The sequence below is a fragment of the Hypanus sabinus genome, chromosome 1 (genome assembly GCF_030144855.1).
Source record: "Hypanus sabinus isolate sHypSab1 chromosome 1, sHypSab1.hap1, whole genome shotgun sequence".
In the NCBI taxonomy this organism is placed as follows: domain Eukaryota; kingdom Metazoa; phylum Chordata; class Chondrichthyes; order Myliobatiformes; family Dasyatidae; genus Hypanus; species Hypanus sabinus.
This window is the reverse complement of record NC_082706.1, coordinates 39,193,983-39,212,325: the sequence shown is the minus strand read 5'-3', so window position 1 is coordinate 39,212,325 and position 18,343 is coordinate 39,193,983. Positions and strand designations below refer to the sequence as shown.

At 45.5% G+C, this 18,343-nt stretch overlaps 1 protein-coding gene across 2 annotated transcripts in view; it reads right to left on the bottom strand.

Moving 5' to 3' along the window:
- The window catches only part of LOC132393136 (glycogen synthase kinase-3 beta-like), a 69,595-nt gene that overhangs the window by 11,475 nt on the left and 39,777 nt on the right, over window positions 1–18,343 (bottom strand). Inside the window, exons 7-9 of one of the 2 annotated variants that reach the window (XM_059968016.1) lie at window positions 6,626–6,723; window positions 4,697–4,792; window positions 3,718–3,817 (exon numbers count right to left, since the gene is read on the bottom strand). In XM_059968016.1, coding sequence (XP_059823999.1) covers window positions 3,718–3,817; window positions 4,697–4,792; window positions 6,626–6,723 — 294 coding nt within the window. Of the gene's footprint in view, window positions 1–3,717; window positions 3,905–4,696; window positions 4,793–6,625; window positions 6,724–18,343 lie in introns of both variants that reach the window. The other variant, XM_059968009.1, reaches the window with a different exon arrangement.

The window sequence follows — 18,343 nt, the reverse complement described above, 5'->3', positions numbered from 1 at the left end:
CACAGATCTTCAGTCACTTTGGAATTCCAGAAAAGTTCGCTTTGACAATGGTACTCAATTAAGTTCACAGCAGTTTGCAGCATTCTGCCAGTGGAAGTGGAATTATCCACACCCATATCATCCACAATCAAAAGAGGGGAAAGAGCTTCGTCTGAAGCACTCAACACATTTCTGCTGATACATGAATTACACTACACCTCATCCAGGCCTCGAGGGGAAATCTCCAACTGAAGTGCTTTTGAGAAGAAATCTACACAGTTTTGGATGCGATGCTGCCACAGCATCCAACATCTAAGATAGCAGATGGTCAGGTGTACCAAGACAGCATGTTGACCTTGGTCGATGGGTGAAATCATTCAAGCCCAGAGCTGCAGTGTGGACCAGACAGTATCATAATGGGCAAGCCTCCTTGGTACCAGATCAGGTTGTCAATCAAATAGGGAAAGTGTACTATGAAGTTATCACAGACAGACATCACTGACATTGCCACACCAACCAGTTGCGGCCACATGTCCCCAAAGGTTCAACAAGTTTGTTGGGTAAATCTTTAAACAGAGTTGAACCAATTCCTCCTGGAAGGTTCAAATTACCCCAACCAAACCTAACACCAGCACAAAGAAACATCAGAAGAAAGTGATAGCCTGCAACCACTAAGGAGGACTAATGATCAGCGTAAACCAAATTAACCCTCAACTCAAATCCTACAGGTAATCATCTTCAAGAGGGAGGTGTTAGGGCAAGCCAAAATAATCAACACCTAGTGGTCAACTGAAACCAAACCCAGGCTGACTTTCACTGATTGGTCATTGTCTTAATCAAGGACTCAATTGTTCTGGGGTAAACTATTTAAATAGTTGTTCTGAAGAACACAAGTTTGAGCTTGAGTTGACTGGTGTGGTTTTTCTGAAAAAAAGTTAACTTGAATTCCAGTTTGTTCTGTTATTGTCTGGCTTCTGGTCCCATCAGTAGTTGTAGGTGAGCAAACACATCACCATTTGTTTTCTTTGCCATCCTGTGTGTCTCTGCTGCTGGAGTCTGGGTCCGTTTGATGCCCCTGGACTTCTGGTTTTACAGTGCTCCTTCATGCCACACATGGGTCAAATGCTGCCTTGACATCCGGGGGAGCCTGAGGCTGTGTTGAGTGGTCCTGATAAAATTAGACAGGTATCAACGACGGGTTATTGATGTATGCCATTGGATAGCACTGCTGAGTGAGATGAATTGGTTGCAGACCTGGTCATCTGTAACTCCCTCTGCAAAAGGATCCTCGACTTCCTCATCGTCAGATCTCAGCGTGGATCAATAATACTATCTTCTTCTTGTTGACCATTAACAGTCACACTTGAAGGTTGCATAACTAGCCCCCTTCTCTACTTTTTTCTCCACATTTACAAACTCACTGACGGCATCTTAGGCCACTGGCTGAATCACAGCCTGTAATGAGTCAGTGCGCAGAGGCACAACCACATCTCGCTCAATGAAACCCAAGAACTAATCAATGACTTCACAAAGGGTAATTCGGGAGACCACATGCCAGTTCTTCTTGGTGGGTCAGGGATGGAGAAGGTCAGCAGCTTCAAATTGCCAGGAATTGACATGAGTCCTAGGAACAGCACGCCAATGCAAGAAGTGTCTCCACTTTCTAAGAAGCTCAAGGAAACTTGGCAAGGCATCAAACATGCCACAGTAGTATTGCGGTTAGCATGACACGATTACAGCTCGTATTGGAGCTTGAAGTTCAATTCCAGCGTCTCTATAAGATAGTGTGTAGTAGGTGGGTTTCAACGCACGATGGCTCAGTGGGCTGGAAGGGTTTGTTTCACGTAAATAAATGACCAAACTTTCACAGATGACCTGCTGAAAATATCCTGACTGGTTGCATCATGGCTTGACATGAAAATTCCAGTGCACAGGATTACAAGAAGCTGCAGAGAGTAGTAGGCAAAGTCCAGTTGGTCATGGGACCATCCACTCTATCACCGACAAAATCTGCAGGAGGCACTATCTATCATCGAGGACGACACCATTCGATTCATATCCTCCTCTCACAGCTACTATTGGGTAGCTACTAAGGTACAGAGGCCTGAAGTCCCACACCACCAGGTTCAGGAACTTCCTTTCAGTCATTCAGTTCTTGAACTGACCTGCACAAACTTAACCAACACCTCAGCCCCAGTACATGGTGGATCACCCTCTGCACTGCTGTGGGCTTGTCTCAGATTGTGTCTTTTTTTTTACGTACAAAGGTCTTGTTTTGCAGTCTCTCATAGGACCCCCTCACATCTGGGACTTGCTGTCTTCTCATTACTACCGTCAAAGAGAAGGCACAGGAGCTGAGGAGCCAGACTCAATGATTCAGGAACAACTTCTTTTCCTCCACAATCAGATTCCTAAACGTCAGTATAATTTCATTGATACTGCCTCATTATTCCGCACTTTTTAAATCTTGTGACTTATACCAATTTTATGTCTTTGCACTGTACTGCTGCCACAAATCAACAAATTTCATCTCACGTACGACAGGGATAATAAAATTGACTCTGATTCAATGTTGTATATAACTTATATGCAATTTATATCCTGTGAGCTGTTTGTAGTTACGTGCCTGCAATGCAGCTGCAAGCAAGTCTGTCACTGTACCTGTACCTCACTGTACTGGCGCACAAGACAATAAACATGTGCAAGTTATGAAAGGCTTAGAAAATAGAAGTACAAATCCTGTCCCCATTACACAGTTCAGGGAAACTGGTAAGAGGAGAGGAGCAATCTTTTCCCCTGGAGGGGTTGGAATCTGCAACGTGCTGCTGGAGGGGGTTGTGGAGGCAGAAATTCACAGTGTGTCTGGTATGGAACACTGAGAACAGGACAGTGCAAGGGGCTAGGCACCATGTGCCGGCAGATGGGTACTGGACGCCTGACAGTTGCAGTCGACTAAAGGAAGCAGGGAGTGCCTCAGCACTGAAGGAGCATCCGGACACTACCGAACTGCAGTAGCATATGAACATGCACTTGAACGGCCGACTCCGAGAAGGGGAATACTGGGGATTAGGGCTGAAGTATAGAGTAACTGCGGGATAGCGTGGGTGTGAAGAACCCATTTCTGGATAATGTGATTCTTTGAAGCACTGTATGTTTGAGAGCAGAGAGAGAAGGCGCATTCTTCTTCCAGTTGTGCATCAGTTGGTGGGGGCAGGGGAGGAAGGTGAGGGATTATGGCCTTGGGCTTAAAACAGCCAGTAGCCCTCCCAGGGACCAATGCCTCTGCCCTATACCTACCTCACCCAGTCCCAGAGAACACCTTGTGCCTATCTCACCTAGTCCCAGTGACCCATATCTCTGCCCCCATGTATAACTCTCCCAGTCCCAGTAACCTGTGTCTCCACCCCTGTGCCCTTCTCACCTTATCCCAGTACCCATGTGTCTGCGGCCCTGCCTATGTCATCCAGTCCCAGTGTCAGACTGCCTGTCTCTGTCCATCTCAGCACACCAGCATCCTATGTCTCTGGAGGAAGGGGGGGGGGGGGGCGTGGAAAAGGGGGAGCATCAGTTATTATGGAATGCTGGAGCACGCTTGATGGGCTGAATGGCCTAATTCTGCTTCTATGTGCTATGGACTAAACTGACCCGTAAACCCTCCCTGTACAACCTCTCTCTGCAGCCAGATGACGTTTAATCCGATGACCCACCTCAATTCCTCCCCACCACACCCGAACTTACCGGCTGGGCTCAAGTTGTAGAGGGGCGGCAACTCCCGGCCGTTGGGCAGCCGGGTGCTGGGGTCTCGCAGCTCGTTGAAAAAGGGGTGGGCGCAGGACTCCTGTGGGGAGAGGCGAAGGGCAGGTGTGTACTCCAGCAGGCGGCTGCAGAGCGCCACGGCATCCGCGGGGGTCCGCGACTTGAAGACCTGTGGTGGGGTGGGGAGTTGCCATTACGTATATTTAAAGCGGAGGTTGATAGGTTGTTGATTTGTAAGGAGAAAAGGTATCAACAGTGATCGAGCAGGAGAATAGGGTTGAGAGGGGTAATATGTCAGCCATCATCAAATGGCGGGGCAGACTTGATTGACCAAATAGCCTGCTTCTGCTCTTATGTCTTATGGTGCTGTGGATGTTGCCTGTCAGTCTCCCAGAACAAGGAACGGCCTCTCACTGTAGTGAAGGGCTGCTTGGTAGGTCCCTCCCTGGATCTAACCAAGAATCTTCACCATCAGTCACCCGACCACCACAGACACAAGAGACGGCAGATACGGTATCTACAGGAGCCGAGTTGTGGAGAGGGAGGGATAGTCCACACTCGAAGTCACTTCTGGAGATACTTGGAGTCCTGATGTATTGCCCGAGTTTGGTGCAATTCCCCAGTCCCAATGCAGGGTTTGGAACTGAAATATCTGTAATTCCTTCCCCCTCGCATGCTTCCCAACCTGCTGAGATCCTCCAGCTGATTGGTTGTTGCTCCGGATTCCAGCATCTTGTATCTTAATACCCCTGCTGCCTTACTCAGCCTGGCTCCTATCTCCAAAACAAAATGAATCACTGTATAATGGTGTCAGGAGCCAGTGAGGGGTGGGGATGAAGTGGTAGGGTCAGGAGTGGGGAAGAGAGGTAGTGGGACTGACGGAGGCTCGGCACAGGGTGGAGTGAATTCAACGGTGAGTCTTCCCAACGCTCGGAGCCCCAGATTCACAGCTGGTACTCACTTTCTGCCACGGATGTGCTTTGATCTGTGGGAATTTGAACTCTGTGTAGTTGGGATTCATTTCGCGGATCTGTTCCCGGGTAGGAGTGCCCAGTACCTGTGGGTAGAGAAAATTCAACCGTCACCAGCTCAGAGAAAAGGGAACTGACACACCAGTAAATTGGCAGGTGGGAAGGAAGTTTGCCGAGAGTCCCAGCCAAGAAGAGAATGGGGAGGAGCAGGCTCATGGCAGGTAACAGGAGTGTGCCACATGTGGTTTTATACGTTTTGGACACGAGGATTATTTAAATTACAAAACAGGACCAGGTCCTGAATTTCTGCTGACCATTTCCTGCACATTCCCATTGAAATACTCCACCCCCCCCCAGATTCTACTCTTTACCCCCATACTATGGGGGTAATTTACAGCAGACATTCAACTCACCCATCCACACTTTGTTGGGAAGTGGGAGGATTTGTATTCATTTTTATGATTACAGCCCATATGTTTGTTGCTTTAACAAGACAAGCGTCCATTGGATTTTTATAACCAATTTAAACTGTCATGGGGTGAGGGGGGATTGGGAATTAATTGGACGTCAGTGTGTCTGTTATAAATCAGTTGAGCTATTTGATGCTACCTGTGACAAGAATGTGAAATTGCATGCTACATAAAGTGTTACGTTTCATTTGATAAATCCTGGTTTAAGCCACTTCTCGGAAGTTCCTGTTTCAGTTTGAGAAGAAATGGTGCTTCATTTTTCTTTGTCCTGAAATTCATTTGAAATTCTTCTGTGCTGGATCATATTTTGACAGATTTTGTATGCAGACACATTGCCCTCATTTTGGGGTCAATGGCTTGTGTAACTCTGAGTGTGAGAAAAACACAGAAAACCAAAATCTCCAAATATTTCTTAATGGACCCAATGGAGTTAGATTTAAGATTTAATATTGTGTAATGTCATTTCCAGTACACACGTAAAAAAGAAAGAAATTATTATTTTTTTGGATCCAATGCAGCACGAATGAACACAATAAAATAAATAACAATAATAATAAAAAACACAACAAATATATAATAGTTTATATATACAGATTGATTGTATGTCCATAAAGTGACGCTAGGCACATGAGTGTCTGCACATAAGGAGACTAACAGGAAATTAGATGAAGTAGTGGTGGTTGGGGATGAGAAAGGCTCGGTTAGTGGGTGGAGGTGTTGATCAGCCTTACTGCTTGTGGAGCCTGGTGATCCTAGTGTAGATGGTACCTAGCTTCCCCATCTGATGGGAGACCATGAGCAAGGTGGGTGTGATCCTTCATGTTGCTGGCCCTTTCCAGAGACACACAGTTTTATTTTCTGAACCCATTATATTTCTTGTGCTTTGAATATGGTTTAAATATTAACTGTTTATATAATTATGACTTATTGGGACACATGGTGTTATTATTTTTTTAAGAAAGAAAAGGGAATTGTGACTTTTGTATTAAATAAGTTAAATACTATTTAAAAGGAAGGAAAACACAGGATGGGGGGTAACATACAGGATCAAGGGGGGGGTGGATAACAAGTAAACTCCATGCACATACACACACCCACAGTGCCAGGAGTTGGGATGGAACCCACATCACTGGGAGGCACTGGTTCTACCTGCTGCACTGTGGTAGAAAGTGGGACCTAGGGTTCACTTGTACAAGGAAAGCCAACAGAGGAGGTGCCGATATGTGCTGAGGGAGAACAGCCTTCGGTGTGAGGGATGTAACGGGTACAGTGCCACTGTAACCTCACTGGAGCTGGTGTGATCTCCACAGCGGGAACACAGGAGGCTAGTCCAGGTCGAGATGTGAACCCAACTCTCCACCTACAGCCACTCCACTCCATGCCCAACCCACACCCCACCGCCGTGACCTCCCCAACACAGCCAGCCACTGCAGTCACCTCTGCACTCACCTTAATGATTTCCACCAGCTGGTCCACACCACTGTCCCCGGGGAATATGGGCTGTCCCAGCAGCAGCTCTGCCAGCACACAGCCAGCCGACCAGATATCTACAAGGAAGAGAATGTCGGCCATCAGTGGGTCATTCAGAGTGAAGCGCCCTATCAGACACTCACAGGGTCAGACATAGAGTGAAGCACCCTCCACACTGTCCCATCAGACACTCCTGAGGTTATACACAGAGTGAAGCTCTCTTTACGCTGCCCTGTCACAAACTCACAGTAGTACAGAAATCATAGCAGAAGCTTCTTTGGTTAAGAATTTACACACATTTAGAAAAGCAGAGACTTCATAGCACTACTTTGATATGTCTTACACACTTGATTCAGTCTTTTTGAGGAATGATAAAGATGACTGACCTTTTTAAAGGTCTGTAGGTGTTGTCAACATGAACTTCGGTAAAGCATGGAACAAGGTTCCTCAAGGGAGGTGAATCCCAAAGATGAGACCCATGGTAACTTGGTAGACAGGATTAAAAATTAGCTCCACCGTAGAAAACAGAGAGCAGTGGCGAAGGGTGTTATTCTGACTGGAGGTCTGTGACCCGTGGTGTTCCACAGAGATCAGTCCTCTGACTTCTACTTGCGATGACAGAAATGACTTGGGCATAAATACAAGTGTGCTGGTTGGTTAAGTTTCCAGATAACACACAACTTGGTGGAATCAGCTGTATGGTAAAAAAGGCATAACAGCACCTTTTTCACCTCAGACGGTTGAGGAAGTTTGATAAGGACCCCCAGATCCTAAGAACTCTCTATAGGGTCCCAATTGAAGGCATCCTGACTGGCTGCATCACTGTCTGGTATGGGAACTGTACCTCCCTCAATCACAGGACCCTGCAGAGAGTGGTGCTGACAGCCCAGCGCATCTGTAGATGTGAACTTCCCACTATTCAGGACATTTACAAAGGCAGGTGTGTAAAAAGGGCCCGAAGGATCATTAGGGACCCAAGTCACCCCAACCACAAACTAGTTCAGCTGCTACCATCCAGGAAATGGTGCTGTAGCATAAAAGCCAGGGCCAACAGGCTCCGGGACAGCTTCTTCCACCAGGCCATCAGACTGATTAACTCACGCCAATTTGAGTGCATTGACAGTTTTATTTATTATAAATTACTATGATTGCACATTGCACATTTAGACAGAGCTGTAACGTGAAGATTTTTACTCCTCATGTATGTGAAGGATGTAAGAAATAAAGTCAATTCAATTCAACTATGCATCATGAAGCAAGTTGTCAAACATAGCAGAACATAGATCAGCTGGAAATATCGAGAGGAGAAAAAGGCAAATGGAGTTTAATCCGTGTGAGATGTTGCACTTTGGGAGGTTGAATGTATGAGAACCGTACACTGTAAAATGGTAGGAGCATCGATGTACAGAGGGGTCTTGAGGTGTATGTCCACAACTCCCTAAAAGAGACAACACAGATAGATAGGATGGTAAAGAAGGCATAGGGCATTCTTAATTTCATTAGTCAGGGCATTGGTGATAAAAGTCAGGAGGTAATGCTGCAGCTGTTTTTAATTGGTTGGACCACATTAGGAGTATTTTGTGCATTTCTGGATTGTTTTCTATGAATCAGCACTGGCTGAGGTTTATAAGCAGCAGAAATTTGTAAGATTATAGATTTGACAGCTTGTATCTTTTTCCAAGGGTCAAAATACATAATACTAGAGTGTGTGCATTTAAGGTAGGAGGGGAACAAGTGCAAACACAAGTTTTGTTTTGCACAGAGAATAACTTGCCAGGAATGTGATGCCAGGGATGGTGGTGGATTAATAGAGGTAGTCAAGAGGTTCTAAGATAGGCGCATGAATGTACAGAGCATGGAGGCATACTGACATTATGTAGACTGAAAGGATTAGTTTAGTGAGGCATTTAATTTGTAGACATTATGAGCTAAAGGGCCTGTTCCTGTAAAAAGGAAAAGGTTACCAAATGTCATTCTGTGTTAATGAGAGAAGGTGGCAACAGTAATTACAAGAATAGGGAACTGGCTGAGAACCCACGCCAACATTTTGTGCTGTCTTCACCAGAGATGCTGAGAGTTTCCTGGGAACAGTGAAGACCAGCAGGTCAGGATTGTGTCAGTAGCTCGAAGAAATTAGGATCAATTGGAGAATTTAATAGGAAGGAAACTGATAACTCCACACCACACACCCCCCTCCCCCAGGACCTGACATCCTGCTTTCCAAGGGCTTTGAAGGAGATGGCAGCGATTCAACTCTGGAGAGGTTCCCACACACTGAGAGGTAGCAAAAACATTAACAATGCTTTAGAAAGGACGGAGTGAAACTTTGGAAACTGTAGTTGGTTTGACAACAGTGGGGGAATTACTGGAACCTGTTACTAAACTGGCATGACAGCAATTGGCAGGTATTATAATTGGACAGAGTAAAGATGAGTTTATGAAAGGGAATTTGCATAAGTATATAGTACCACATCAGGCCCTTCAGCCCATTATATTCATGTCGACCATTTTGCATATCTACACTGATCCTGTTTGTCTAAATTAGCACCATATGCCTTGCCTATTTAAGTGTCTGTTAAAATGCCTCTTGATGTAGTTATGGTATCTGATTCCACTAGCCTCTGTAGAAGCAAGTTCTAGACATCAACTACTTTCTGTGTCCCCCTCAGATCCCTGCAAAACTCCATCACTTTAAACCTACTTACCCGACCCCCCCCCCCCCCCCCCCCACCAACGTTTTCTACCACTGGAAAATGATTTTGTCAATCTATCCTATCGATGCTTCACATAATTTTATATACCTCTATTCGGTCACCCTTCAGCCTCCGAAACTCCAGGTTAGAGAACCCCAGTTTTTCCAGTTGCTCCCCATAACTAAAATCCTACAGTCCAAGCAACGTCCTGGTGAAAACACAGGAGACTGCAGAAGCTGGTACCTGGAGCAACACACAAAATGCTGAAGGAACTCTGTGGGTCAGTCAGCATCCATGGAGGGAAATAGTCAGCTGGTCAATGTCTTGGGTTGAGACCTTTCATCTGGACCGCTGTTTGGTTCTCTTGAACATTCACTTAAGTGTTATTAGAGCACCGTCAGGCAGCAACTAACAAAATGGTTAAAGGATGTGTTGTATGAAAGTCCCCTGATGAGGTGCAGTATTATTTTGTTACTTCTTTGCCCCTTCCAGTACCTCAATGTACTTGTGATTAGAAATTATCTGCATAACTGGCAAGTAAAAGCTTTCATGCTGTCTTTGGGATAGTAATAAACCAATTATGAATGATCAAGTCAGAGCACATGGCATTGGAGTTAATATACTGGCACGGACAGAGGACTGAGTGGTCATTTTTAGGTTGGGAGGGTGTGACCTGTGGGTGCCATGGAGACTAGTGTTGGAATTGGAATATTATTGTTACACGTACTGAGATACAGTGAAAAGCTTGCCTTTCTCATCATACAGATCACACAATGCATTGAAGTACAAGATAGAACAATAATAACAAATAAAGTTACAGAGAAAATGCAATGAGGTACAAGATCATAATGAGATTGGTTGTGAGGTTGAGAGCCCAACTCATCACTGTTCACCGCCCGAGTGAATAACATGGATGAAATGTGAATGTAGACCAAGAATAATATGGCAAGCTGCTGAGGTGGTTGGGACACTGGGGGAGGATGTACAGGGGCATCAGCGGGATATGGACAGATTAAATGAATGGGCAAGAACATGGCTCAACGAGTGTCCGTACTACTGAGAAATGTGAATCTAAACCTTAGGAAAGTGGAGTATATCTTAACTGACAGAATATTTTAACTATCTCAGGAGAGGAACACCACAACTTAGATCACTGTATTACAATTTATTTTTCTTGCTCTAATGGTGCTTTCTCTAAAAATTGTGTATGATTTATATTTAATTTGCACTTCTGTGAATGCTTTTTTAAAATCTAACAATACATGCCTGTGATGCTGCTGCAAATAAGTTTTCAGTTGCACCCAAATGAATTGGTTTGGAAAGCTTATCTTGCACACTGTTCATAAAGATCAATTCGTTACACAGTGCATTGAGGTACAGCAAGGGAGAATAACAACAATGCAGAATAAAGTGTAGCAGCTACTGATAAAGTGCAGTGCAGGTGAACAATGTGCAAGATCATGAGGTAGATTGTGAGGTCAAGAGTAAATAAGCTCAACTGTGACGTTGTCGGTACTCACGAGTGGGTGTCCTAACACACAATCCACTACAAAAACACCAAGCAACAATCTATGGGCTTTTGGAGAAAGTGAACGAGCACAAGAGCAGAACCAGCTTATCCCTATATTAAGGAGCCCTGATGATTATGAACCTGGAGCACACTGCACAAGTTCGGTCTCCCTTATTAAAGAAGAATTTGTTTGCAAGCGACTGGGTGGAGCAATGGTTTGACGAACTGAGTTGAATGGCAGGATAAGCAAAGCCTGTGTATGCCTAAGCTTGGAAGAATGAGAGGTGACCACTGAAAGCACAGACTTCAGACAGCAACCAGGAACACAATGTTGGCACATGATTTACTAGTAGCTCAGTCAGCACATCAGAGGCAGAATATGTCAGTCCCCATTCCACATCAAGGCTAAGGGGGAGGGAGCAGGGCAGATGGCCAGTGTTCAGCAGATCACAAAAGATGGGGGAATGAATGCCAGATAGAGCCAAGTGGGGGTGGGGGGGTGGGTAGGACAGTGTCCGGTAAGCAGAGCCAGATGGGGAGGAGATGATTGCCAAATGGAATTAACAGATGATTGGCAGATGGAGCCAGGTGGGGAATGATTAGGATAGAGCCTGGTGGGTGTGACCAGATGGGGAGGGGGATGATTGGCAGATGGAAAAGCACAAAGCCTCTATCCCACACCCTGTACTGCTATCTGTCCTGTTCCCTCAGGGCCCCTGATGCAGGGTCAAGATGAGACATTGACTTACACATTCTGCCTCCACAGAACTGACTGACCAGCGTTGTTCTGTTTTTATTGTCCTGGATTCCAGCATCTGCAGTCTCCCATGTCTTTAGACTTGTTATGGGGTTTTTCAAGAGAGAATATGAGGGCAGAAGATACAAAAGCCTGAAAGTACAGTATATACCACCAGGCTTTTGGACAGCTTCTACTGTGATTATTAAATGGTTCCTTAGTGCAATAAGTCAGACTCTTTACCTCACAGTCTACCTCATTACGATCTGTTACTGCATTGCTATTGTTTTCCCTTGTTCTCCCTCGACGTACTGGTAAGGAACTGTTTCGCAGGAACAGTGTGCAATACCAGTTTTTCACTCCACCTTGGTACATGTGACAATAATAAACCGATATCAATAGTGATTTCTCTGGCTGTGCTGCTTAGAACCCGAGATCAGTCTCAAAAATGAGGGGCGAGACCTTCCACACAGACAGTAGTGGCTGCCTGGAGCGAGCTACCAGAGGCAATGGTGGATGGTGATACAATTACACCATTTAAAAGGCATTGAAGATATTGGTCTACAGCAGGTAAATGGGATGAGCGTAGACAGACATCATGGTCGGCACGGACAAGGTGGGCTGGAGGGGATGATTTCTGTGCTGAACAGCTCTATGAAGGAGTGCCTGTCAATTCCTAAGCAATTCTGAGGGGTAAAACAGGGGTTAACAACTTGGCAATGTTGAAGACGAGCAAGGTAGCAAAGCGAGTGGGGGTAGGGGCAAAGAGATCCAATGGGGAACTTGGGGTAAGGGCAGGGAGGTTCAATGGGGATCTTACGGTGTGGGCAGGAAGGTTCAAAAGGAAATGGGATAGAGGCAGGGAGGTTCAATGGGGAACTTGGGGTAGGGACAGGGAAGTTCAACAAGAAATGGGGTAGGGACAGGAAGGTTCAACAAGGAACTTGAGGTAGGGACAGGGAGATTCAATGGGGTTCGGGGGGTGGAAACCAAATGGAAGAGACGGAGGAAGGGATGGTTGGCTCATAAATAGGCAGTGTGAGAGGGAGGATAGGAAGGAGATAGAGAAGGGATGCGTTCAGACTGACAGTTTGAGATGTGTCTATTTTAATGCAAGGATATCATGAACAAAGTGGAGTTGCTTAGAGCGTGGATCAGTACTTGGAGCTATGATGTTCTGGCCATTACAGAGACTTGGATGGCTCAGGGGCAGGAATGGCTACTTAAGAGTGCCAGGCTTTAGATGTTTCAGAAAGGACAGGGAGGGAGGCAAAAGAGGTGAGGCTGTGACACTGCTGATCAGAGATAGTGTCACGGCTGAAGAAAAGGAGGAAGTCATGGAGGGATTGTCTACTGAGTCTCTGTGGGTGGAAGGTAGAAACAGGAAGGGGTCAATAACTCTACTGGGTGTATTTTATTAGCCACCCAATAGCAACAGGGACATCAAGGAGCAGATAGTGACAGATTCTGGAATGGTGCAATAATAACAGGGTTGATGTGATGGGGGATTTTAATTTCCCCAATATTGATTGGCCTCTCCCTAGAGGTGTGGAGTTTGTGAGCTGTGTTCAGGAAGGTTTCATGACAGAATATGTAGATAAGCCTACAAGAGGAGAGGCTGTACTTGATCTGGTATTGGCAAATGAACCTGGTCAGGTGTCAGGTCTCTCAGTGGAACAGCATTTTGGAGATAGTGATCACAATTCTATCTCCTTTACCATAGCAGAGGGTAGGAGCAGACAAGTTAGGAAAACGTTTAATTGGCGTAAGGGGAAATATGAAGCTATCAAACAAGAACTTGGAAGTATAAATTGGGAGCAGATGTTCTCAGGGAAATGTGGCAAATGTTCAGGGTATATTTGCGTGACATTCTGCATAGTTACGTTCCAATGAGACAGGGAAAGGATGGTGGGGTACAAGAACCATGCTGTACAAAGGCTGTTGAAAATCTAGTCAAGAGGAAAAGAAAAGCTTACAAAAGTTTCAAAAAACTAGGTAATGATAGAGATCTAGAAAATTTTAAGACTAGCAGGAAGGAGCTTAAGAATAAAATTAGGAGAGCCAGAAGGGGCCATGAGAAGGCCTTGGTAAGCAGGATTAAGGAAAACCCCAAGGCATCCTACAAGTATGTGAAGAGCAAAAGGATAAGATATGAGAAAATAGGACCAATCAAGTGTGACAGTGGAAAAGTGTGTATGGAACCGGAGGAGACAGCAGAGGTACTTAATTAATACTTTGCTTCAGTATTCATTACAGAAAAGCACCTTGCCGATTGTAGGGATGACTTGCAGTGGACTGAAAAGCTTAAGCATATAGACATTAAGAAAGAGGATGTGCTGGAACTTTTGGAAAGCATCAAGTTGGATAAGTCACCAGGACCAGGCAAGATATACCCCAGGCAACTGTGGGAGGTGAAGGAGAAGATTGCTGAGCCTCTGGCAATGATCTTTGCATCATCAATGCAGACAGGAGAGGTTCCATAGGATTGGAGGGTTGCAGGTGTTATTCCCTTATTCAAGAAAGGGAGTAGAAATAGCTCAGGAAATTACAGACCACTGAGTCTTACCTCAGTGGTTGGTAAGTTGATGGAGAAGATCCTGAGAGGCAGGATTGATGAACATTTGGAAAGGCATAACATGATTAGGAATAGTCAGTATAGCTTTGTCAAAGTTTGTCAAACTTTGCCTTACAAGTCTGATTGAAATTTTTCAGGATGTAACTAAACACATTGATGAAGGTAGAGTAGTATATATGGATTTCATATATGTAGTGTATATGGATTTCAGCAAGGCATTTGATAAGGTACCCCACACAAGGCTTATTCAGAAAGTAAGGAGGCATGGGATCCAAGGGGACATTGCTTTGTGGATCCTGAATTGGCTTGTCCACAGAAGGCAAAGAGTGGTTGTAGACGGGTCATATTCTGCATGGAGGTCAGTGACCAGTGGTGTGCCTCAGGGATCTGTTCTGGAACACCTCTTTTTGTGATTTTTATAAATGACCTAGATGAGAAAGTAGAGGGAGGGGTGAGTAAATTTGCTGATGACACAAAGATTGGGTGTGTTGTGGATAGTGTGGAAGACTGTCAGAGGTTACAATGGGACAGTGATAGGATGCAAAACTGGGCTGAGAAGTATCAGATGGAGTTCACCTCAGATAAGTGTGAGGTAGGTATGGTCAAATATGATGGCAGAATATAGTATTAATGGTAAGACTCTTGGCAGTGTGGAGGATCAAAGGGATCTTGGGGTCCGAGTCCATAGGACACTCAAAGCTGCTGCGCAGGTTGACTCTGTGGTTAAGAAGGCATATGGTGTATTGACCTTCATCAATCATGGGATTGAGTTCAATAGTCAAGAGGTGATGTTACAGCTATATAGGACCCTGGTTAGACCCCACTTGGAGTACTGTGCTTAATTCTAGGCACCTTACTACAGGAAGGATGTGATAACTACAGAAAGGGTGGAAAATGTTGCTTGGTTTGGGAAGCATACCTTATGAGAGTAGGTTGAGTGAACTTGGCCTTTTCTCCTTGGAGCGACAGAGGATGAGAAGTGACCTGATAGAGGTGTATAAGATGATGAGGCATTGATCGCATGGATAGTCAAAGGCTTTTTCCCAGGGCTCAAATGGCTAACACGAGAGGGCACAGTTTTAAGGTGTTTGGAGAAGGTACAGAGGAGATGTCAGGAGCAAGTTTTTTTTATGCAGAGTGGCGAGTGCGTGTAATGGACTGCTGTCAATGGCACATTGCTCGTCTGAATTACTTGAGTAATTCAAGTCTGAATTATGAATCACATAAAAAAAATAGGCAACACTGGAATTAAGCAGCAGATCAGGCAAAATAGACAACATTTCATGTCAGACACTCTCAAGTCCAGGAAGGAGTCAAGCTAGTTAAAGCTGAGACATAAGAGAGACTGCAGGTTGGTAGAAATCTGGACGAATAGGGTCTTTTAAGAGACTCCTGGATAGATACATGGAGCTTAGAAAAATAGAGGGCTATGGGTAACCAAGGTAATTTCTAAAGTAAGTACATGTTCGGCACTGCATTGTGGGCCAAAGGGCTTGTACTGTGCTGTAGGTTTTCTATGTTTCTAGTGTTAAGGTGGGGGGGGGGGGGGGAGAGAAGAGAGGAAGGAATAGCAGCTGGCAGATGACAGGGTGAAACCAGGTGAGGGAAGGGGGAGGGTGGCTGATGTGAGAAGCTAGAAGGTGATTGGTGGAAGAGGTAAAGAGCCGAAGAAGAGTCTGATATGAGCCATGAGATACGAGTCAGCCATGGAATAAAGGGAAGGAGCTGGGATCCACAGGGAGGTGATGGGCAGTTAGTTCATGAGGGTAGGGGAGAAGAAATAAGAGGGTAAACAAGAATGGGAATAGAAAAGAGCAAAGGAGTGGGCAATGGGTGGTGGGGGGTAATTACCTTCAGCAATAAGCTACTCCAGCATTTTGTGTGTGTTGCTCAAGATTTCCAGCATGTACAGAATCTCTTGTGTACACGAGCAGGGATCAGTGACTTGTCAATGGGAACGGAAAAATGGTCAGGACTTGCATGTCATTGAGGAGGTGTCTGCTGATAACTGGGCAACCGAAGAGATGGAGTAATGATTTGACTGTGGGTGTGCAAACTTGAGGTTCCCTCTCAATATGAACAGGAGAGGGATGTGGGGAAGAGGGAGCAAGAGGTCAGGGGTCAATACAGGCAGGAGGATAGACCACCTGAGATAAGCGTGGCCATGAAATAACACACATAAAATTGATAGAGATGGGCACATACAAAGGAGGCACAGTGGTGAAGGGTGTGTAGGGAGCAGGTGATGTGAACAGCAATCTCTCCAAATGGCAGGGATATGAGGCAGATGGGATCCTTGTGTTCACAGAGAGGCTTGGAGTATGAAAACACTGGGCTTACACTGAAGACTGAAACAAAGTATAGAGTTGAGAGAGGAGTGTAGGAGATGGGAGATAGTTATGCTGCAGTTGTATATGACACAAGAGATTCTGTAGATGCTGGAAATCCAGAGCAACACACACAAAATGTTGGAGGAACTCAGCAGGTCAGGCAGCAACTATGGAAATAAATAGTCCCCATTGCGGGCCGAGACTCTTCTTCAGCATTGGAATGGGCGGGGGAAGACAACAGGATAAAAAGGGAGAGAGAGTGGAAGAAGAACTACCTGAAGGTAATAGGTGAAACTAGGTGGGTTGGAAAGTAAGGGGCTGGAGAAGAAGGAATCTGATAGGAGAGGACAGTAGACTTTGGCAGAAAGGGAAGAAGGAGAGGCACCAAGGGAGGTGATGGAGAAGTGAGGAAAGGTCTGTGTGGGGAAAAGAAGAGGAAGGGAGGAGTGAAAAAAATTACCGGAATGATAAACTGATGTTCATATTATCAGGTTGGAGGTTACCTAAATATGAGATGTTGCTCCTCCACCCTACGTGGTCCCATCGAGGTTAAAAAAAAAAGGCCATGGACCAACACGCTAGAATAAGAATGGGGATAGAAATTAAAATGATGGACCACGGGAAATTCTACTTTTGGCAGATGGAGCAGAGGTGCTCAACAAAGTGGGCTCTCAATCAACATCGGGCCTCACCAACTTAATGGAGGCTGCCATCGGCTGCATTGGATACAACAGATTCGCAGGTGAAGTGTTCCCTCACCTGGAAGAACTACTTGAGAGTTGTACAAGACATTGGTGGGGCTGCACTTGGAATATTACATACAGTTCCTATTATAGGAAAGATGTTATTAAATTAGAAACAGTACAAGAAGCACCAGGATGTTGCCTGGACTTGGGGGCCTGAGTTACAAGGCAAGGTTGCACAGACTAGGACTTTATGCCCTGGAATTTTGGAAATTGAGGGGTGGTCTAATAGAGGTATGTTATCAACAGGGTAAAAGCAGTCTTTTTCCCAGGGAGGTACGAAAGACAAAAGGGCATAAGTTTAAGATCAGAGACCAGAGTGGTATTTGGAACAAACTGCCGGAAACTGTGGTTGAGATGGGCACATGAGCTTCATTTAAAAGCCATCTGGGTAAGTCTTCAGATAGGAGAGGTTTAGAGAGCTGGGACTAACTCACCAGGCAGGCTGAAAGGCCTGTTTTCATATTGTGTAAGTCTGAATTACTGAAAACCTCATAAAAAAAAAAGGCAATGCTGGAATTATGCAGCAGATTGGGCAAAAGAGACAACATTTCATGTCAGAGATCCTCAAGTCCAGGAAGGAGTCAAGCTAGTTAAAGCTGAGACGTAAGAGAGACCGCAAGTTGCTAGAAATCTGGACAAAAAGCTGGAGGAATTCAGTTGTCAGGCAGCAGATAAAGAGGGAAATGAAGTCGATGTTTCAGGCTGAGGCGCTTGATCCGAGACGCAAAAGGAAGAGAACAGAAGCCAGAATAAAAGTATAGGGGAGGGGCAGGAGCATGAGCTGGCAGACAATAGGTGAGACCACATGAGGGGGAGGAGAAGCCGGGAGGTGACAGCTGAATCTAGGTTGGCGGGGAAAGGAAGGCAGGAAGGAGGGGGGGGGGGGGAACAGAATAATATGAGAGGCTGGCAGGTAATGGCTGGAAGAGACAAAGGGCTGAAGGAGGAAGAATCTGATGGGAGAGGAGAGCAGACCATGGAATAAAGGGAAGGATGTGTGGAACCAGAGGGAGGAAGGCGTGGAGGGATGGGCAGGTGGTGAGGAAGAGAGTGGTGAAGCTGCAGGGAGGATAGGGGGTAGAGGCGGGTGTGGGTGTGGGTGCATCT